At 39.9% G+C, this 23,374-nt stretch overlaps 1 protein-coding gene across 14 annotated transcripts in view; it reads right to left on the reverse strand.

Moving 5' to 3' along the window:
- The window catches only part of PARD3 (par-3 family cell polarity regulator), a 457,959-nt gene that overhangs the window by 164,256 nt on the left and 270,329 nt on the right, over positions 1-23,374 (reverse strand). For all 14 annotated transcript variants that reach the window (XM_082046280.1, XM_082046281.1, XM_082046292.1 and 11 more), the window contains 3 exons: positions 18,043-18,231; positions 17,392-17,562; positions 6,083-6,233 (listed from right to left, as the gene is read on the reverse strand). In XM_082046280.1, the coding sequence (XP_081902406.1) occupies positions 6,083-6,233; positions 17,392-17,562; positions 18,043-18,231 (511 nt within the window). The remainder of the gene's footprint in view (positions 1-6,082; positions 6,234-17,391; positions 17,563-18,042; positions 18,232-23,374) is intronic.

Raw genomic sequence — 23,374 nt, forward strand, 5'->3', positions numbered from 1 at the left:
GCCCAGTAATAGCTTATTTGATGGACAGGTTAATGTTTAGCCTGGTAATGTACTTCTTTTCAAACATAATGCCTACACGACTGCTAACTCCGTAGTTAATAATGTCTCTAAAGAATTGATTGTGAAAAGGTATAACGTTCTGGCATTCGACAGATTGAACTCCCCATTTGAGAGGCTACAGTAATTCAGTAACATTTTAAACTTTTCACTACTTCTTTATATCTGACAAGGGAGAAGACTGACATTTTAATAGTTCCTTTGGAATTAAGGAGAAAACCCATCTGACGTGCCTATGCTTTTCACTGCACATGAAGCTCAAAACAGGTGAAAGGCTTCACCTCCAGCAGATGGTCAGACTGACCTCAGCAAAAGGCTCATGATGTCCTTTGTAGTGAGCTTGGCTGAAGTAGACAGAAAATACCCTTGGAGAAAGAAGCTCTGCAACTGTTGTGAGAATTATTACAAGGAACCATCAAAGAAACTTCAAACCTAGTAATCATCAGTATATTTGATTGATCTACAAACCTAAGACGTAGCTTGAGCTGTCTACAAACGTCTCCAAGAAAATAATTTTCCCTCAGGCCAGAGAAGTGCTATAAAATTTAGAGTCTGAATACACTCCAAGTCCAGTTTTGCATATATTAATTCAACTTCAGTCAGGTAATCTGTAATAATATAAAGTATTTTGAACAGTGTAATAAAGAAGGGAAAACATTCTCCCTTTGAAGCGTGTCTCATCTCAGGACAATGATGCTCAAATTTCTTGAACAAGTTACCAATCTAAACAAGTGTAGCCTGAAGTCAATACCAAACTATGGGCCAAGAAGAGCTCCCATCTGTCCATGCAGAAAAAGAAGTCTCGGAGCTCCAGTTGCAAATGGGTGGTCTCCAGGTCTAAGGGGACTTTCACTTAGAAGGAGAAATATGTCAAACAGTGACACTTCAAACTTATAACAGTATAGACCTATAACAGACCAGAAAATACCGTGGACCTGATTCAAACCACTAACATAAATGGCTCCAAAAACCTCTGAGCATACACAGTACAAAAAATGAACAACAGGCTTCTTACTCATGAGGAACACAACTACTACAGGTTCTTTCAAACTTTGAAATTCCCTGAGGTTTTGTTAATGTTTGCTGAGGTAACTTGGCTCCCCCACTATGCTGCAGTGTCATGGTGCTGTATCTGGCTTGGTTCTTGTGCTTTTACTATTGCTTTGTTTTTAAAGGAATGTCTAAGAAATCTGTTGAACACCCTTATTACATGTTCAAAACCAAGTATTACTTAATGAGTGACTCTCATGAGCATTTTAATATTGTGGAATTCAGACCAATGGTAAACTTCAAGTCTCTTCCACAAGTAGAGGGCTTTTCTTGCTCTGACATGACAGGTGATTCCTAACCTACCTGACCAAGAAATCAGCAACAGCTACTCTGTGATGAAGAATGAAGTATTAACTGAAGTAATGAACAGAGTAATAAATAACAGAAATCATAATAAAAGAAAATAGTAATGATGATGATGATAACAATAGCAATAAGAATTCCTATAGGAAGGGTACAGAGAACTGTGCAATGAGAAATTATAAATTCTCCAGGTCTTCATTTTTTAATTTTTCACTAACAGCTTCTTTGTCTCCAGAAATATACTGAGTGTTGGTAAAATTTGCATAGATACTCACATAATCTAATTTTCCAAGCTAAATAGAGGTGGGATAGGAATATGGTCAACGAAGCTGGTGAGGGGTCTGGAGCACAAGTCTGATGAGAAGCAGCTGAGGGAACTGGGGCTGTTCAGCCTGGAGAAAAGGAGGCTGAGACCTTATCGCTCTCTACAGCTACCTGAAAGGAGGTTGTAGCATGGAGGATGTTGGTCTCTGCTCCTAAGTAGCAAGCGATAGAAAAGGAGGAAATGGCCTCAAGTTGCGCCAGGGGAGGTTCAGATTGGATATTAGGAAAAAATTCTTCACGGAAAGGGTTGTCAGATATTGGAACAGGCTGCTCAGGGAAGTGGTGGAGTCACCATCCCTGGAGAGGTATAAAAGATAAGTAGATGTGGCACTTAGGGACATGGTTCAGTGATGGGCTTGGCAGTGTTAGGTTAATGGTTGGACTCAATGATCTTAGAGGTCTTTTCCAACCTAGATGATTCTATGATTCTATGAACGTGTGGGGAACACCTAAGGATAAAAATGTCTCCAGGCTTTGGATTTCTAGAGAGTGGTCAGATCTGTCAAGACTGTTGTAAGCAGACCATCACATTCTGATGAGATTCCCAGCCAGGGAACTGCAAGCTCCTTGTGAAGGGTTATTTTCATTTTATTGACACACACACTCCATATCCCTAGCTAAATTCTTTTCAGTAGTGCTTCCTCCTGATTCTATCCTAAAGATAGCAATTATTTGTGTAGAGAACAAAGTATTTCCTGTTGTGTAGCAACTATCACATTTTACGAAGTTCTGGAGGATCCTTCAGGATGAAAAGCAGATTCAGTGCAAGCTATTGTGTTACTTGGTCTACCCCTGATAAATAACTTCTGTTTAGTCACTGTTAGCAACAAAACCCACCATGTTCATTAAAAATATATCAGCAACTAGAAGAAAGAGATGAAAGAGGACTTTGTATTAAGCTGTTTGTTGAATAAGAATAATTTATATAGACAGTAGCTATGTATTTGTCTATTGCAAAACTCAGGAGCATAATGGATGATATACAAGAATGGCGTTATCAGAAGAGACTTGAATTTTTCATCGTAGAGCCAAGCAAACCAGTATAACACAGATGTTATTTTGAACCTGCCACCAGCAGGCAACCTGAAAATATTAAAAATAACTAACTAAATATAAGGGTTTATTATAGCCCTCTAATTCTTAGAAGACCCAATTTGTATAAATAAAAACCACCTTGTTAAAACAAAAATACCATTCCTTGAAAACAGAAAGCACTATCTCCTCTCCATCAGAAATTTTCAGTGAAATATTATAAAGTGAAAAAGCAATAGTCACCTAGAAAAGTAGATCAATATAATCATCAGAAACATTAAAAGATTCATGTAGCCTTTTTGCAGTAAGCAAACATTATTCTACATAATTTAAATCACATTCCAAAATTGGTATTTTATTGCCACTATCACAGCAAGACTCTGACAACCGCTTCTTGCTGTCAGTTATGGATTGAAAGAGTAAGGAAATTGTCTTAAACACCTTTCCTGAAAATTACATTAGATACACTTAAAAGAAACAAATGTCTCTTAAAAGTTTTGTTCCAGCTTTAAGCAATGACTGGAAATAGCAAGAATTTTCCAGACCTTGAGATTATCACTTCTCAATAGTCTAACTTAGGAGGGAAGAAAACTCAAAATCCATCAATTTCACCCGAAAGCAAAAGAAGCAGAAAGACCTACTCGTTCACACGTGAAATCAAACTGTGACCTCCTCACCACAAGGTACCAAGAGTACTAGAAGTTTACATAGTTAAATCCATCGAGGGGTAAATAAAAAGACAAGAGGCGATTTGGAGACCCCGTGAGTCATAGAGCTCCTCCATATGTGGAGGGCACTCCAGGGAATCAGCTCTACATAAACCACTCCTCTTGGCTCCTTGTCACGGGCAGGGCTGGCACGGGAAGGTATGGACCTCCAGTCTTCCTCAGCCAGAGTGTTCTTAGGACTGATCCTCACTTTTAGGTCAATTTTCAAGCGGGGAGGAAAACTCTGGCAGAATCATATAATAACACATATACATTCCCATGAAAAGAAAAAAAAAAATATTAAAAAAACCCACAAAACACAACAAACAACAAAAGACCCCAAACAAACAAAACTGAGTTTTTTCTTATTATCAGTTCTAATAGGACAGGAAGTTTACTGTATAATAAATTATTCGGGTCTTACAAATTTTAGCTATTCTGAACCAAATAACTGTACCTATCTCTGCCAACAGGTAACAATACTTCACTGTGGTGTGGTGCCGCAAGAAAGCATGCATGCAATAATATCACAAAGGATTGTAAACACCGCAGTTTTAACTTTGTGGTACTGATCCATTCAGAAAAATCAGAATATCAGAAAACTGACTGTTGCCTAAAACCTGGGTTTAAAGATGACAGCTCCATGAAACTGTAACTGCAAAAAGGAATGACCCAGTCCTGGCAAGACCAGTTTTCAGTTATGCTGGACTAGTTCACATTTACTATGATGTTCAGGCACAATTTGATTTTCCGTGTGCTTCCCACTAAAGAATCAAAATATTTAAGTCACAAACAAGCAATTTTCTACATAATTCCTGGTTTCTGGAAATGATACATAAAATGATGATTCAGAAGAAATCAAAACATCAACTTCAGGTTATAAAACAAAAAATGCAGGATGGATTTTTTTCCCCTATGTCTGCATTAGAGAGATATGCAAAAGCATTAGAGTTCAAGAGCTTTGGAAAGATTGTTTTATCTTTTGTTGAAACATCAGTTAGTGTCTGTTGTTAAAGGGATGATACCAGACTGTATTTAGCACAACAAGCCCTGTGTTCCTTTGGTGTGGAAATAAACCGCGCTGCTGACACACATGCACACACACTCTCTCAGGGTTTCCTCTCCCATCACTGGACAAGGTGTTTAAGCAATAACTCGTTAACGCTTATATGAGCTCTATGTGTAAATCCTCTGCAACACTGATGGAAAAAACAGAAGGCAGTGCTTTGCAAATGTTTTATCTGAAGCCTCAACACCACAAGAACCAGTCCCTTCTATGGGAGAGCAGTGCTAAAGTCTCCAAATTATTTTGACACTCCCTAAATTTGTCAACAACTGAATATTTCTTTTCAGTTGTTCTCTTTAAGTAGCATGTGACTTTAGATAAAAAGGTTTCACACTTCCTTGATTCTCAGGAATACAATTTTTCTTCCAAGCTGCACAAAATCTAATGCAATAGAACAGAATACGATTTATTTCTAACTATTGTCGACCAAATGCGCAAAAAATACTTAATCGATGAAATAACTTGAATAGCAAATTTCTGGATTTTCAGATTTTAACAACAGTATTATTCTACTACCACAAAGAAAAGGCAAACAAATAAACAAAAAAGTATTTTTTTTAAATCCCCAAACTACCCCAAAACGGAGTGAAATATATACACAAACTGTTGACTGAAAAAGTTTAGATGGTAGAATTTCATTTTCTAATGTTGAAAATAAATCTCTAGGAATTCAAAACTAAGATCAGCCTTGCTTCATATTAAGTTTGTAGCAGCATCTTCTAATATATTCTCTGTGTGTCAAGCACACTAAGAAGTCCCAGATTTAATGGCCAGGTCTTATGTTTAAAACTTGCAACTCAAGCAAGCAATTGTCACGTCTTCTGTCAGGTGCTATTTTCATCAAGCTGCTTTTTGTGTTTAAATTTGAAAATCCTTTCAAACTAATCCCATGCTAGTCAGTAAATCTGTCCACTCCCGTGGCAAGGCAAGTCTTTATTACCTAGCTCTGTACATCAGAAGTTGAACTGCTGCAGAGCAATCACTAATAACCTCATTATCCACTGGGGCCATGCTCATGGTATGGCACAGAAACTGCTAAAGGGATGCTTAAAATTAGTTATAAGGTTTTAAAATTCATGTCCTGCAAAGCAAAAATTCAAACAAATTCATGAAACACCCAAATTAGCATAAATGGATGCAAGTTTGCCTTATTTATTTTTACATTGTAGTATGACTGAAACAGAGGAGAAGAAATCATTAAATTAGTTATAAATTCCCCTGACTCACTGACTTTCATGTGAATGAAGGCTCAATATGAAGACTAGACCACCCAATAATTTATTGTCCCAGACACTGAAAAACTATGTTAAATTCGCCCCTTGTTCTATGACCTGCCACAGGATACGAAATTCACTTCATAATTCCATTTGACTTTCTCCCATTAACCATCCCGAATGGTTGCGTGGAACAATTTTAAGGCACATTTTAAGTTGGTTGGTGCAACCTCCACGTTCTCTAATTCCCATGCTGCATTAATTACCCTTCAATGACTCACAGAGAGGAATAAAAGCACGCCCCGATTAGCAGAGCTGATTTGACTCACCCATTATCCTACTCAGCGCCGCGTTCCTCGTGGGTGACTCGTTGAGCCCCTCGATCCCACCGTAGAGGGAGTGGGAAATCCTCCGTTCCCGGTCCTCCAGCAGGGTCTCTATGGGCAACTCTGGCCCCGAGGGGCTCCCAGGTGACTCCAACTGCACAGAGAGAGGAAAATCAGTGCCCAGGGTCCATTTAGCAGCATGGGGGAACTGTAACAACTTGCCTAAGGCTTAGACCTGTCTGGGCACCAAATGAGCTAGAACTTCTCACCTCGGACAAATATAATTTGCAATGACAGCTCTGCTTAATGACCAACTTTCTAAGCCACTTTACACTACACCTCCCATGGTGCCCTGTCAAATTTCAAATCCTTCGCCAGAAAATTGGTGAAAAAAAACACTGCATTTTGGTGTCTCTTTGTTGGATAATTTCCTAAGAATATTTTTGGCTTTTTTCAGCAATATCAGGCAGACAGCCGGGCCATCATTCCCACACTGACAGCCTGTCAGAACAAGGCTCCTGTCAGGAGCGCAGAGCAGGAACTCTATTTGGAATTGGGCTGCTGATGCTTTTTGAAGTCGTGCGATTTGCTTTCACTGTGGAAACCCCCAGAAAACCCCATCACACATATTAGCAACCCATACGCAAACACTCAAACATTTTGTAGTCAGCAGAAGCAGGGAGAGATGTAAAATAGTCAGGCTTCACATTAAGTTTTTTCTACTTATGGCGAGTTATTTGCTCTGCCTTTCCTGGCCGCAGGGTACAGAAAACCTTGAGTGCTTCATTCAGTCTGGAAGCTTCCGTGATCCCTAGTGCTGCTGCAGCATCCAGGCAGAGCCACAAAAACCAATAAAGGCAAAACACGAGGTGTCCCCCAGCCCAGCTCTCACCTCCCAGAGCTGCTGGGTCCCTGCCCACCACGACCCCAGGCAGAACTCCCCAGGGCGTTACAAGACAGAGGAGGTAGGTGGTGGAAGAAGTGATGGAGATGGGCTGCTTGGCCACGTGTACAGAGGAGAAGACTCCACATGTGGCCCCAGCTGCCCTCTGCCAGAAGGCTCCTCTGAGCAAATTCTCAGCTCAGCCTTTGTTTGCAGAAGCTGGTCACCCCTTGTTTTCCTGCATATGCCTCTCAGATTTTTCAAAACGAGAGGAAGGAGTCAAGTTTTCTTCAGTAAGCCCCAGTGGAAAGCAGTGCCCGTGAGAGGCAATGTAAGAAAACAATTCAGTGTTGTTCAGCTGGTTTTAGGCACCCCATTAGCCACGGGCAGCTCTGATGCCCACACAAGCCCTGGGAGCAGGGAGAAGGAGCACCCATGTGCTCACTGGTCAGTTCAGCTGCCCAATTCATGAGCGCCCAGTTGCTCACTGGAGAGAGCAGAGACTCCCCACACCATCCCCCAGCCCTCGCACCATTCAGCCTGCCTGCCCCTAAAGCGCTGCGTTCACCTGAGCTCTAGTACCCTGCTGGTACTTGGCAATGCTACCGGAGGAGCTTCGCCAAGACCATTAAACCAATTCACCTAATCAGCGGGAACTGAACACAGCACTATTAAAAAAAATAAACAAATATTAAAAAATATATGTGTTTTGCCGGGTAATTGTATGAACTCACACATCAAAGCATTAGCTGTTCTCACCAACCCACCTTCTCTTATTGAAGTGTATAGTTAAACCTCGAGAACAATGTCCTTACGCAAACCCCATGGCATATATTTTATATGTATTGAAATACAGCAGGGACCGGATACTGTAAGATACTAAGCATGCTACAAACACTTTGAAGCCACTGTGAACTGGGCTTATTCCAAGGACTGGTCTCCGAACAAGCACGAGAGGAGTAGTTCATAGTTTCAGGAATTGCAATAACAAGCAACACGTTTGTTGGTTGTTTTCTTCTTCTTTAAACAGCTGCCCATTATTAATCACTCCACCCACAATCCCCAGATGACTAAGAAATGTATGTTGTGAAAGATTTTTAAAAAGTCTCCTTTGAGGGCTACAAAGCACTCGGCCACAGTGTCTACAGCGGAGGCTTTGAAGTCAGCCCGATGGACTAACAACTTCTGACATTCGGGCGCTGGCCTAACGCCCGGTACGCAGAGGGGTGGAGGTTTGCGAAACGTCGCATTACAAAGTTGAGGAGACCACAACTGGGAGGTTACGGAGTCTGTAAAAATTATTATTTCTGTTCAAAGCCATCATCTGTTTAATATAAATGAGATATTTAATGAAGTTCCAAATTGTAGACTTATCTCTCCCAGTTTGATAAGCACTGGGGAGATTTACTGCATCGGAGGGTCAACACAATTACAATTGGAGGCACGTCAAGCTGCAGGAGAATAATAAACTTGCAGTGCAAGTGAATTAGACTCAATAAGGTTTAAATTGTGAAATGAGGATTTGTTTTATTAGTTTTTTTAAATTGCAGATTACAAGTGACAGCTTCACTGAAAAGTAAATTAAACAATATTTGTAGCCTCTTTTATGAAGGAATCTACGGCAAATTCAAAAAGAATATAAATGTTAAATTCTGAAACACTGTTAGAAAAAAAAAAGCACAGCAACATTAGACTGCTTGAGAGCTTAAACTTGCATGATAAAGGCATTAAATAAACTAACCTTTACTTCACTGCCTTTAAATAAGGTGTGAAAATATCAAAGTGCTTTGGGATTTATTCTCCCAGTGCTATATTGATGACTTTATGTAACAAGTGTCCAGCTTTTAGTGAGCGATATCGCACAGTCCTCCTTCATGTGACAACCCATCAACTTTCAAACTCATTTGTAGGAAGGTCTCAAGAGATTTTCAGAAAGATACTGACAAGAAGAAAGCTCTGAATCAGAGAAATACATAGAAATTCACTCCTGGTAATGCAGTAAAGTACAGGGTAAATAAAAGAAATAGCAGAAGTGGTATGTTTAGATGGTCGCTTTTTGTAAAGTGAAACATGTATTTTATCATTTTCTTAGGGAAAACTTTTAAAACTTTTCCACTTCTAATTAGCATCTTAAAATATGGGTTTAAACAAAGGTATTGACAGCCAATTATATTTTATAAAAGAGACAAAGCCCTTTAAAAAACAGCAAATATTAGACAGGAATTATATAACTGGCTCTCAGGAAAAAAAAAAAAAAAAGAAAAAAAAAAGAAGTAATTTCCTTACATTGTTAACAGAAAGTTTGTGTAAGAAAAAAATACATTGAATTTGGAAACTGTGCTGTGGGCAAGACAAAGAGACCGACAGTCCAAAGCAAGATTGCAGTTCAAATAAAAAGCAGTTCCTCCTGATGCATTTCTTATAAAGAGCTTGAACTACACATTCCAGTTCCTTCCCTTAGCTGATATCGGTGCTATCCAGTATAATTGAAGCTGATTAACTGATAAAGAGTAGGTAACATAAACAAAGATGTTTGAATTCCTGACCTCCATTTAAGGCCTGGCAAGGCAAGTGAGGCACCAACTGGCCCCTACACTTCCTACCAACAGCCGCCCTGAGCTGGAGCTCTTCTTGGTGTGATGGCTCCAAGTCACGGAGGGGCAGGTTGGATGGTACCTCAAAGCAAGGTCAGAAAGAACAAGTTGTCCAGTGCCTTGTCCAGTTGGGTTTTGAACACCTCCAAGGGCAGAGACTGCACAACCTCTCCAGGCAACGTGTGCCAGTGGCTGACCACAGTCTCAGAAGAACATTTGTTGCTTATGTTTACAGAAATTTCTTGTATTTCAGTTTCTGTCCCTCTCGTCCTATCCTGGCACTGGGCACCCCTGAGAAGAGTCTGGATTGGTTGTCTTTACTCCCCCATCAGGTATTTATAGACGCTGGTAAGATCCTCCTGAGCCTTCTTTTCTCCAGGTTGAAAAGAGAGAGTTCCCTCTCTGGGTCCTAGCACTGATCTATAATAAATGAACATAATCATAAAAATGCAATAAACCCTCACATGCTACAGATTGCCTGCAGCTCCTTTTCTCTCCATTCTCTTAAAATAAAAATAGAAACAAGATATTTTTTTTTTTAAATAAAAAAGGTCTCTACCCTGGCCCTTTGTCATTCAGATAAGAACCAGCTGTTTGCTAAAGCACTGTTTGTACTAACTAGTCCAGCTGCTGCTTATCTAGATGATAAAAGGACAACTAATGCGGTGCTTTTTACTTAAACACCACCATCCACCCTATCCGAAGTTATGCACATAAATATGAAAAAAGTTTATGCATAAGAACATTGCCAAAATATTCAAAGCATAAACATTTTTTTTTTTTAATAAAAAGAAACAATAATCAGACTGCTTTTTTCCTTCAGAAAGTAAATTATCCAAACACTGGCTTGCAAGCATTATGGATTTTAAAGAAGTTAGCATGCAAATCTACTATACATTACACTGCATCCTGGGTACTGACGCTCTTTCTGTCACACAGAATTATTCTCCAGGCTTTCTTTTTCCTTTCTTATCTGTGTACTGTGGCTAAGATGTTCAAAATGCTTCAGCTTCCTTTTTCAACAGAGCTACTTTTACAATAATACTACCAACATTAAATATGGTTTTCTTTGTAACCACCCAAGTTGGGATCCTTCTTCAGGGACAGACTTGGCAAGACGTGAAAACGTAGGTAAATAGCCAGTAAAAAGAGACGTTTGACTTACATGCACAATCATGCACTAGTAAATGTGTTCCCAAGAAATACTACATGCCTGTCCTGACAATGCTAAAAGGCAAGCAGAAGACAAAAAAGGCTTTCAGAATGGTGGGAGGGAACCCGCACAACTTTGCAAAATGTAGTTAGATGGTAGGTTATGGGGCATGGGGGTGAATCTGGGCCAAGACAGAGCTTGTAAGTTGATACCAAGGATACAAAACAGATAAAGGAGCAAAAAGTAAGTCAAAATAAATGCAAACAGGTAGAAGGGCAGAAGACACATGATATTACAAAGTAGAAAATCATGTACATTCTTTCCCCAAAACTAACATTTATTATTTACAAATATTTCTTGGCATGTTTACTATTAGAAGTTTACCTAAATACACTGAAAATCATGCACCAGAAAGACCAGCAGTGGCCTCAAAGGAGACCATTAACAAGTCCAGTATTAGAAGCTGAGGCAAAAGGTGCCACAGTCAAAAAAAAACCCCACACCAATACAGCCCAAGAAATTGAGAGATAGGAGGAAGAATTTAAGGAGCACCCTTCAGAGGATGTTCAGATTCGAAGCAGAATGTTGGCTAAGGACATTGGATGTAGGAAAGCACACAGGGAATGAGTTGGACCCCTTGATGACAAGAGTGAAAGGGCTACTGAGGAACAAGCCTGCAGCAGGGAAACTCAATGGTTTCTTTGCCTCAGTCTTTACTGCTGAAAGTACTGGGGAGATTTCCACACCTGACCCCATTCTTTGCAGCAAATGAGGAGAGGAGTGAGATCAGCCAGAAGAAAATATAAGGGACCATTAGGCCAAAGTGGTAGGTGAGAAGTCAACATGTTGCCCAGGTAAGATGGCATTCTCCCAAAAACCCTGAGAGAACTCAACCATCAAACTGCATAACTGCTGGCCAAAATGTTCCACACGCTGTTACAAGTGGCCATGGTGTCAGAGAGCTGGGGCTTGCCTCTATATCTAGAGGGGATCTTGGGAACAACAGACCAGGCATCTGACCTGCTTTCAGATGAAATGGTGGCATTTACAATTATGAGTAAGATCACTGACCGTGATGGAAATGGGCCCACGGGGAACGTAGATGTCCATGGGGAAATCCTGCCTCACTGGGGTGCTGGAGTTGCACAAAGGTGCCAGTACGCTCTCCCAGCTCTCAGGCAATGAATTGGACATGACATATTTGCATTTTCAAAAAGCATTTACCAAGGCGTCATATCAAAGGTGTTCAAGAAACTAAGTTTTCATGGGACCGGACTATGTTTTAATTTTCTGGACTGCAATCTGTCGGATTAGATTGGAAACAAAATCAGTCTTCAGGGTGGAGAAGAGTCAGCTATAGGTTTCCCCAGGAATCAGGGCTTAGCCTTGTGAGCAGCTTTACCAGTGACTTGGAAAAGGCAGTGAACAGTGAAATCACCATTTTGGAGAAGATACTAAAGCCTTTTCAATAGTTAAATGAACTCCAGAAAGGTGTCACAAAACTAATCTAGTGAGAAAAGAAAAAAAAACAAACCTGTCATATCAGTTTCGAAGTAGGAAACTAGGTAATGCATGCAGGGAAAAATGATGCTGAATGTTTTATATTTCCACCCATACTGAAAAAAATAGATGTTTCCTTTCTTTTATAATGAAGCCACTCATTTGAAAAGTCTCTCCCAATGATCTGTCTACCAGTCAATTTATTTAAACAGTGGAAGACATCCTTATATGGTCTGGTTTCATGACTGTTTCTCCACTTCTCAGTATGCTCCATTTTCAACACAGCAACTGGAGCAAAAATGAACAGGCACGCAGCAAGAAATTTGGGGATCTGCAAATCATTTTCAAACCTTTTTTTCAGGCAGGTTTGACAAGACATTAATTCTGTCAAAAAAGAGAGAGAGAAAAAAAAACCCACCTTGAAATCTCTCATTTTGAGGAAAATGGTGATGCTCTCGCTCTTAATGGCAGACAAGTGCTGCCTGTGTGTGACATTAGCAGAGCGCAGACGAGCAATCTGTGCCCCTCAGCTGTCCAGGTTGCAGGACTGAAAGCAGCAAGATTCCAAAAGTAACAATTACCTGTATTTTCTTGAATCAGCACATACTGTCGGCAGCTGCACGGCTCTGCCTGACAGTCGAGCCTCAGCGCTGTGTGTGCATTACGGCCATACAGCCAGCAGCTGCTTGCCCATAGAGGCCTATCACAATAATATCACTAATTAACAGAACATGGCTCAAGGAGCACCAGTGCTTCTCTTTAAATCTTAGTAATTTTTAAAATGTCAGCCCTGAGTTAAAGATCTAAAAGTCTGATGGCCACATCTTCTGAAAACTGGAGTGTTAAATTTGGCCATATATGAATATCAAGTCACTACTGTTGTTATTCTTCCCAGTTGTGCCACTGTCTGCACAACTTTGGAAATGTACCTTAAAGTCTCTCTGTGCTTATAAAGGCAAGTTGAAGAATCAACACGCAATGTTAATCACAGAGGGCAAGGTGGAAAGTTGAAAGCATAAATTTGGAGAGCATCTTTAACTTTTTTGAAAGGAGGGAAGGGAACCTTGGATAGATCCAAATCCCAAACTAAATGTTTTTGTTACACTAATCTAAGAGCATCCATCAAATATTCGCTGTGTGATTTTGTCTGGAGGAGCTGAGATATTAAACAAAGCTTTGCAAGGTTTGTAGTAGTTCAGCTTACAGAATGAACTATATTACTATACTCTGTGTAGATGTAATACAAACAGGAGAAAACTGAGATACACAGTTTTGGCTTGGAGTTCATTCATAGCTACCACTCACTCCATGCTTATATCAATATTTACTACAAGATAATTCACTTGAAAACCTGGATGGATTATACTCTATCTCCTGGTGATTCAATGGAAATTCTTTCTACAGGCAACTCTTCAGCTCAGTAAAACCACAAAAGCATAAAAACGCTTTTTACCTTCTGGGAAGTTTGTGGTCTCTTTTGAGTTTACAGTTATGTAAGCACTGATGATGTAAATGATCTCCTCACTACCTCTCTGAAGACAGGATAATACTCTTATGGTGTTTATGTACATTTTTATTGTTACTATAATTGCTTTGGAGGCTTAGTCTACAACATGAGAACTGGTGAAGCTGTACAAGAATAATACTGGCATGAAAAAGGAGTATCAGGGGTCACTTCACAAAGTTTTGAAATGGTTTCATGCTCAAGTTAAGTAGACTTTGATTTTTGAAGCCTGAGAAAGCTTTCTGACAAAGAAACAGCTCCTGCACAGCAGACTGGAGGCAACTGTCCATGCCTCTCTAAACGCAGGACAATAGGGGTTGAGACGTCCTCTCTTCTAGACAGCAATCAAAATAAAAAAGCATGTGAAAATTCTGTTCTGAACTGAAACACAGAAGAATGGCATTCTGCAGAACCGTCCTGTCAAATGAATTCTTCTCCTCCCGCCCCCCCACAATTCTTAGGGCTGATTATGAAAATTAATATTAAAACCAAAAGAACTGTACCCATACTACCAACTTGCTTAAAATCCAATTAATACTCAGTTTTACTGACCAAAATAAAGCAGACTGGGTTGCCTGGCTATCTCAAAACAACTCAGTTTGATTTTGCAAATGCAAAGTTATTACTGGCTTTAAAGCCAGGAAAAAAAAGGTTTGGTTTGGTTTGGTTTGGTTTTTTGCTGTTGTGGTTTTGTTCGTTTGTTTGTTTGCATTGGCACTGTCACCCCTTGCATGGATGCCCTTTCTGAGATGAGTGGCCGCTCCACGGCACGGCCGGGATTCCCAGGGTGCTGAGTCCTGGCCTTGCACCGCGGTGCAGGACTGGCCATGCCACTGGAGAGGAGGGAAAACTGATGACAATACACAAAAGGGAATATAATCAAGCTTGTTCCATTTAACTCTGGTTCTGCAAGACTAACAAGAGCATAAGCCAAGGTTTTTTCCATGAACTGGGCACATCCAATGCTGAATTAACACAGGAAAGAAATCTGTTGAACAGGATCTTTGTTGTTGTTATTATTTCATGGTGACTCCTTTGGAGAACCAAAAGAAAGAGAAAAGCATGAAAAATAACAGGGAAATACTTCCTCAAAAGCTAAATATTTCTTTTTCTCTTTAAGAAAAAACAGTAAAAATTATGAAAATGCTGATAAATGGTGTGATTTATCAAGATAGGGTCTGCCCTTCTCATGGTTTTACTTCTAATCTGCAAGCTCCCGAATTTGCAGCCAGTCAGATGTCACTTATTTTTTGTTCTAACCCTAAAAATCTTTCCTGGACTGTATACTAGGCTGGTGGCAGCTACAGGAACGTTCCAAAGGGACAGCTTCTGTGGCAGCACTTGGAAATAATCTACATGGCTTAATGAAGCACAATATAGCTGAGCCTGCCAGGCACGGCCAATGCTGGATGCTCCTTGGGCAGGCGGGTCCCACTGCCGTGCCCAGGTGTGCAACGCTGCTCTCCAGCTGCGCCTCAGCTCACACATCCATCACCCGGGGGCTAAGATGACGGAATACCGTACTCGTTAATGGTATTCATGCAAGATACATACATAATATTATCATAGCTTATCAGTGTTATAGCAGATTGATAATATCAAAAGTTTAAATCCGTCCAATTCTTTAACAAAGATCTAGAGTTTAATTGCAAATTCTCTCTTCACTTTTCATTTCATTGAAATCTGGGTATTTCCAGACTTTCAGAAAACCGCCTTCCTGAATACTGCCAGCTCAGCAGGTAAACAGCTTTATGTCCATGCAAGTTGTGCTTTCATCATATTAAAATATGCAAATAATACCGACATCATATTTCCTTTGAATGTCATGAAAGCAATAATTCTGAGAAAAAAGAGTGCCAAAAATTGTTTTGTAAAGATGATCATTGCACCAATAATTACACATCATCACTTTCCCAAATCATTATGGCTCATTGCACCAGCTTATTAAGGAATTAGGAAAACGCAGGAAAAAAGTGTGAAGTAGGCCCAGACAGACAGAGGTCCCTATCCTGGCCCTATAGAGATACATTTCAGTGTATCTATATCTGATTCTAAAAACAGTTCTTTCATCTTGGAACAGATATAGTGTACACAGAGCTGTGCCTTTTTGGAATGTGATTTCTACAAAATAAATCCCACTAAATGTCAAGCAGATATAGGGACCAAACTATTCCTAACTTGAGTGAGCAAAAAATTCTATCAGATTTAAGGACCAATGCCTCTGGTTCATCACTGCTGAATTTGCTCCGTCATGTTTGCAAACATCATCTTGATACATTTGTTCTAGAAGACTTTCACTAAGAGAAGAGTGAACATCCTCCACATCCTTTTTGAAAAAAGATACTAAACACAGAAATGGTCTAAAATACTTCACCCTTTCTACGCATCTGAAATAGGGTAGGAATAAGAAACAGTCTCCAAAGGACAGTCTGTGCTTTCTAGAGTCCAAGATCAGAATTATGGCTAGAACAGGACATAACCAAATATAAAATGGTCAGAATTCCTTCAACGCCAAATGAGAACCTTGCACCCAAACGGGCTTTCTAGCAGTGCATGTATATATAAACCTATGTGTATATTTATTAAAGCTGCATATAAGCAGTTAATCAAGAGCAGCTTAATACTTTCAGCGAGGCGTCTTTTTCAAACATGATTTTGTAACACACTGTAGACTGGAATTTTTTAAAGATCAGTTTTATGCATTAAGAAATAAACCATTCCTTTTCCCCCAGGCAAGATCAGCAGTACTAAACCAATTTGTGCACATCATTTTTGAAGCATGATGCTCAAGAAATAACTTCCTCAATAAGACCTTACCAGTGTTAACAAGAATGAAAGAATGACTTTTAGATGTCTTAAGAAACAGATGCTTTCTTGACCTGCCATTCAACTGCACCCCAGTTAACGCAGTGCATTTTTCCAATTTGTCAAAACCGTATTTAAGTCTCATTCAGTCCTCCACGGCATCTGCAGTCCTTCTCAGTATCATATGCCCACATATTCCTACTATATAGCATTATTTACATTAATCTAGAAGATAAACTATTGGAAATCATGAAAATGTTTCAAAACATCAACACATTAACACTACACTGGAGGAGACAGAAGCTGCAAATACTAGCAGAAAAAGAATCACCACTTCACCCTGAATTTAGTATTTCATGCTTCCCTGCAATGAAGGCCAAGACACGACATACTTAAAATCTGAAATAACAATATTATTTGCATGAAGTTTTGCAGAATCTTTACATGGAACTTTTAATTACCTAGATAAAATACAGTAATGAAATGTAAGAGCTGTACTCTTAATTAAAAAAACTGAAAGTGACAAAAGCAGCAAGTCAGTTAACACTGTCTATAAACGAGAGATTCAATAGACCTACATAAAAAACTCTGAAGAACAAAAATCACATAAACAGTGTGATCCAATTACAAAATCAATATAGTTTTATTCAGTGTTTCCTGTTACTCATTGATGAAAATACTCAAAAGAAAACCTTTATTGATTGGTAATAAGGTTAGCATGTCTAACACTGAAATTCAGATAATTTTGTAATTCTTTCTTTCTTTAGCTTCTCAAATATTATTTTCTAGGTCTCAGCGGAATCATGACATCTCTTATAAACAAAAATGCCTTGGAAGTGAAAACTCCCATTCCCAATATCAAAAGCCTATTACCTCATTGCATTTACTTCTTCGCCTCGCCACAATAAGCTGGATCATTCCCCGTTTATTTCCTTCAGTGGACATGGATCTCCTTAAGGTCTCCATTGCATCTTGATTTGTTTTGCCCAATAATGATTCTCCATTTACTGCTATTAATTGATCGTTCACTCGAAGCCTGCCATCCTGGAAAACGAAGGATTATAGCCAGTTACATAAGACATGCCCAAAAGAAGTTTAGTCTACTGGAGAGAGGAAAAAAAAATCCAAAATAAAATAATCAAACAACTATGCTTAGTCCTAATAGTTTATGGCCAAATGAACAGTAGTATAATAGCTTCCACTGCAGCCGTTGTAGGAAATGTCTATTCCAATTATAGGTTTGCACTGCAAGCTATTATCATAACATGTTTGCACAAATAGCATACTAATTGAACTGTACCAGAGATGGCTCATATCCTTCCCGACAATCTGTAAGGGTTGTTTAAATCCTGGGATGTGCAAACATGTGAATCTGAGTAGAAATCTAAATGTTACCTCTGATGGTGTAATTGGAAAAAGGCAGTTAGAGAGCAATCTCATTCTTCTTGAATCTGTGGTTATTTTCCAAACAGACTTATTATGGAAAACTGAGGAAGACCAAAGTACACAGATGTCCCCTCTTACCTTGGATGCTGCTCCACCGTTAATAATGGACTTGACGAAGATTCCTAAATCGGCATGGTTTTCTTTTGACCGGTTACCTTTGACGCTCACGCCAAGTCCAGCTGACCCAGAGTCATTCAGTGGAACTTCAAATGTCAGGAATTCCCTGGTGCCATCAGGTGTGAGGACAAGCTCTTCTTCTTCTGCTTTCTGTCGGGAAAATTAGCATGGGATTATAGAGGAGCATTTCTCTTTGGGAAATATCTTCCCTCCACAGCTATTAGCATTAAAAACCCCTGCTTTTAACTAAAATGCCACAATATTTTCCACAGTAATTATTTGAAGAAACATGCGCAAATACTGTATTTTCAATCACCTCCAGCTGATGCCTAGATTCAGAAATATCTTATGTCTCTGTCTAAGTGTTTCGCTGTCTAGTAAAATAATTGAATCATGTGTCATTACTGAACGTGCCATTAACACCAACTCACATGTAATCTACTATTTCATTAGCCAAAGGAGAGCTGTATGAGAAATATTTTCTTACTTGTGAACCTATAGAATTTTAAAAATATCACCGTTGTCTATGGCAGTTTTGCAGTCATGGGGAGAAACTAAGTACAAGAAAATTAAATTCAAAATGTACTCCTTCACTTCACTTTGTTTAAAACTAGCTGTGTTCAGAAAAACAGCAAATTACACAGCTGAGATCCGCAACAGCACATCTCTCTGCTATTGCCAAGCTTAGCGTCAAATCCGGCTCTGAGCACCAACCTTCCTGCCTTTCCCAGCTCTGCTCTTCACCTCTGTCCTCTCACTCACATCTTTGGTTCTTTGCTGCCCTCCACACCCAGTTTTTGTCCAGCTGGGGCAATCCCGGGGTTTGAACATCAGGCATTACAGTCCCAGACATGCCGGTGTCCCAGCTCAGCGACAGCCCTCCGCGCACCCACAGGCCACGCAAGCGCAGGAGAGCGGCCTCTCGCTTCACCTCCCGCTGAGCCTGGGGTGGTGGTGGGCAGGGAGGGGGCCCTGGGGTGTCCCCACAGCGTGGTGGCACTTGTGGGGTAGCAGGTGTGGGCACAGCACCCTGGACAGAAAATGGACAGGCCCTGCACTGCGTAAGCACAACAGGCTGCTGCCAAAAGGAGGAATGGGAGGGATGGACTGCTCACCAGCCCTGTCCTTTGCAGTAGGCACTGCCCACTTGTCTCTGACATCTTCCAGTTATAATGAAGTGTTCAGAACTACTTTAGTTATAACTTGATCATTTCAGCAAAATATTAAAGAAAAAATTCATGCCCTCAGAGGCAGTTCTCCACAGTGGCCCAGTATCTGGCCTCCAGAAAGATGCTCATGAACCCAAATGTGCTGTTTTTTTCTCACCCACATAAAAGGAAAACACTAAGAGAACGTCTACCAGAAGGTGCACAATAAAGTCCAACAGTCAGCAGTTCTTCTCTGGAAGAATTAATCTGTCCAATTTTTTTAATAATCTTAGCAAATACATCACATCCATTTAACACTGATTTTATACTGACTTTCCCCTTGTCACTCTCATCTATTTGCAAAGCTCACTCCTCCTATTTTTCTCCTATTCCCAGATACTTGTAGCAGGACAAGACACATGAGAAGTCAACGTGCGCCTGCTGAGCCGCTCCTGTTTCTTAAGGCCTGACAAAAGGCGAAGCTGACAGGCTTTTCTGAAATCCAAACACAGACTATGGCAAAGATGGATGTGAAAGCCATGTGGTGTACCTTAGACTAAGACGATCAATTTGGGCACAAGCATGCTAGTTGTGTCACCACTGACCTAGAAATGCAATGTGAAAATGTCACATGGGAAGGCAGTCAGACTGCTCAGAGAACCAGAACAGCTGAGGAAAGAAAAACAGGAGCTCTATCTTTTCCCACTTGGTTAAAAGCATGAACCTTAATGTGTTCACCAGCCCCTTCCCTTGCATTAGACACTATTTGCTCATCTCTGTTTTTCGTTTATGACAAAGCATAATGCTTCATCAATTAAAAAAAAAAATTACACCCCTATCCAAGTACCACATCTAGGTTGGCTCGTTTGTGAATCCCATTATCCAAATGCATCTCTTAGCCTGTGACGATCTGTGCTAGCTGTCAGGAAGGGAAGGGTGCACTGTGTCCATGGAAAAAATACTGAACCTAAAAAAAAGGCCCCAGTTTTGGGGAAAATTACAAGTCTGATTTGCTTGTTTGGGTCACAGAAGCACTAGTTACAGGATACATTTGAGTGCATCTTTTATCAGGTAGCTACACAATAAAAAAAAAATCTCAGAGAGACGCACATTATCTTTTAGTTCCTGTAACACTGACCACTTTCACATCCCTTAATAAATAATAGTAGGAAAAAAAGCTTAAGAGACAAAAGGGAGACAAAGCCAAGGTAGGATGTACAGGTAATCCAAAAAAGCAAAGTAAGGTTATTGTTTCTTCTTTACTACAGAAAATGTAAATTTACCTTTGATCCCCTTCCTCCCCCACTATTTTCTAATGTTCTAAAAAATCTGCCAGAACTTCAGCCCCAGTGACCTCCCTTTCAGGGCAGAGAACTAAACGGCTTCCCTGCACAGTCCACCAGGTTCACTTCCACATGCCAAAGGGACGATTGGAGACAGCGTCTCCATCAGCATCCCCAAGGACGTGGATAATGGCCCCTACGCTACTTCTCTTCAGCCACACCAAAGAGCTGCATTATCAGCTCCGCACGACTCTTAATGTGAGGCTTCTCCCTGCTCGTTTTCTAGAGACTTGAATAAGAAAATAAGCTGATATTGGGCTAGAGATACCCAAATATGCAGGTGAAACTGAAGGCCCCCGCCTGGAGCAAACTATTCCTTGGCAGCTGCACGTGAGTGAGCAGATCATGCTCATGAAAAAATTATAAACAGCAGCCTCAGCACTGGAACAGCAGTGCTGAAGCCATGAGAAAACTATGCAACTCATCCAAAGGAAAAAAAATACCATTAGTGGGCTAAGGCTAAATTGCTTTAAGGACTTCATTGGGTATCCACAGCTTTTTTCAACTAAGCCAGCTAAGCAATGGAGGGAACAAATATTTCTTTTTGATATCCTACAGTTTTTTCACAGAATACTTAGGAGAAAAATGTGGCTTTTAAGAATAACTGAACCATCAGGATTCAAGGACAATGGATATGAAAGTACTGACTCTAACATTTGTGCCACGCCATGGTACCAAAGGTCTTACTATGTATGATTCATTGAATACAACTTCAGAAATACAAACCTTGGAACAGAAATATATAGTGATCAGGAACCTCTTAGCATGCCATAAAGGAGCCACTCTTAGAGAAATGAGGAGGAAGTTTTTAGCCTGATAACATAATATTTTGAACCAAAGTTGTAAAAACAAAACAAACCAAACAAAACCACCAAACAAAACCTCAGATTGGCTGAAACCTTTGTTCCCCAAAGCCCTTTAAAGTACAGAAATATTACCTATACAGCAGCTCTCCCCAGTCGATTAAATATCAACCATTTTTTAAAAAGTAAATTATGTTGAACATTAAGTATCTAAATGTAACAAACCATATAAATTCTCTAATACATCCATGAGACAGCATAAAAACGCAAAAAAAAATGTAGAATGCAGCATTTAAAAAATTCAACTGAGAACACAATCACTTCCTAATTGCAATAACTTCCATTTGATCTTGATACACTCTAAATTAACAGCTTCTCTATGTCAATCAAACACCTCAACAGTATTTTCATGATTAGTTGATCTGTGGGAGAAATTTATTCCTTCATATACTTTGACAAGCCAGGAGTAAATATGCGGGCAAAATTATGTACTGTGAACCCTGAACAACAAAAACCAAGTCCCTTAAGATTTTTCACACGCTACATCCAAAACAATTAACGGCAGAACAATATTCTGTTCAGACAGAGTCTGCTGAGGAAAAGGTCATCTGAAATGACTTCGGCTGGATGAATGCAGCTGCTTGAGTATGTAATTCATAGTAAAAAGTTGATTGGTGATAAAATATATAGGTGACCTATTTTTTGGCTTCAAATTCATAATTGGCATAAATGTATGATAAATTAAATTCGAGATAAGTTTTTCATTCTTTAAATACAACATAAATATATCATAAGTTGAAATATAAACTTCCTGACCAGAGCAAGCTTGTGGCTATGCTTCGATACATATGGAGATTACAAAGCACCATTGCAAAACCAGGAGGGAAATTTTTCTCTTCTATAGAACATCGGTTCCTGATCTGATCATAAAACCTGATTTAATTTTGTAAACAACGTTAAAATGGACCTTGACACTAAAAGTGCAATAAGTCTATGTCATCATGTTAGTAACAGCCATCTCCTCCTTATCCTTTTATGTTTTAAAGCCCATGTAGAAATTTCTTGCTTGGGACTTCCTCCCTTTAAAAATCTTGTCAGGGTTCAGCTGGTGAGCAAGAAGCACGAGATGGGTGAAAAAAGAAACCTAACAGCAAAGAAAACCCTCCTCCCACCTAACAGGGGAAGCAAGTTTCAATCAAGCTGGGACAAGTTTCCGAAGCGGCCCACTGCAGCTCCAGAGCCGGCTGCATTCTCTCCAGCAAAGTTCGTTCTCTTGCGAGCTGAGACATGCCGTCTTCTCAGCAGCTATTAAGTCACTGAAACCTGCCTGCAAGTTACTTTGTGATCATGCATACAGAAAATAAATAAGTTAATCTCTCAGCAAAAATCCAGTGCGCTCCTGCTTCTTTTCACACGAGCAGTTACGAAAGCTCTGTATCCCCACTCTTAGAGGGCAACCTATATTTCCAAGTTATGTACATGACACACATGAAAACATGTACGGGGTTCTTGTATGCACAAGCATATGCATGTACGTATACAAACACACCCTTCTTACATGATGATGAAATTCACATGATAAATTCACACAATAGCTGAGGCACCAGTGCTACCTAACACCTCCAATGACCCCATCTGCACTATTCACTTCACTTGCCTTCAAATCCTGCTGTGTCCATCCTTCTAACATCACAGTCTTAAGCCTGTAAGTCTGTTTAATTACTATTTTGTTAAAGCATCAATCTTTTGCCTCATAAACGCATCTTCTCTCTTGAATTTGTCCAGCCTGAAAATCTGAAGTTCTTGAAAGATGAGTTTGAAGTCTCGTGAATGTTAAGAGCCCACCAGGTCTAGGAAGTGTACGCTAGAAAAGTAAAAGAACTGGCATTTGCAAAATCCAGGGTTTAGTCATCTGGTTCCAATAAAGGGGAATACCAATGTAACGTCACAGCTTTTTCCAGGATATTTTCCATCTTCAGAAGATTTTAATATCAAATTC

This window comes from Streptopelia decaocto, assembly GCF_964273445.1.
Source record: "Streptopelia decaocto genome assembly, chromosome: 2".
Lineage (NCBI taxonomy): Eukaryota > Metazoa > Chordata > Aves > Columbiformes > Columbidae > Streptopelia > Streptopelia decaocto.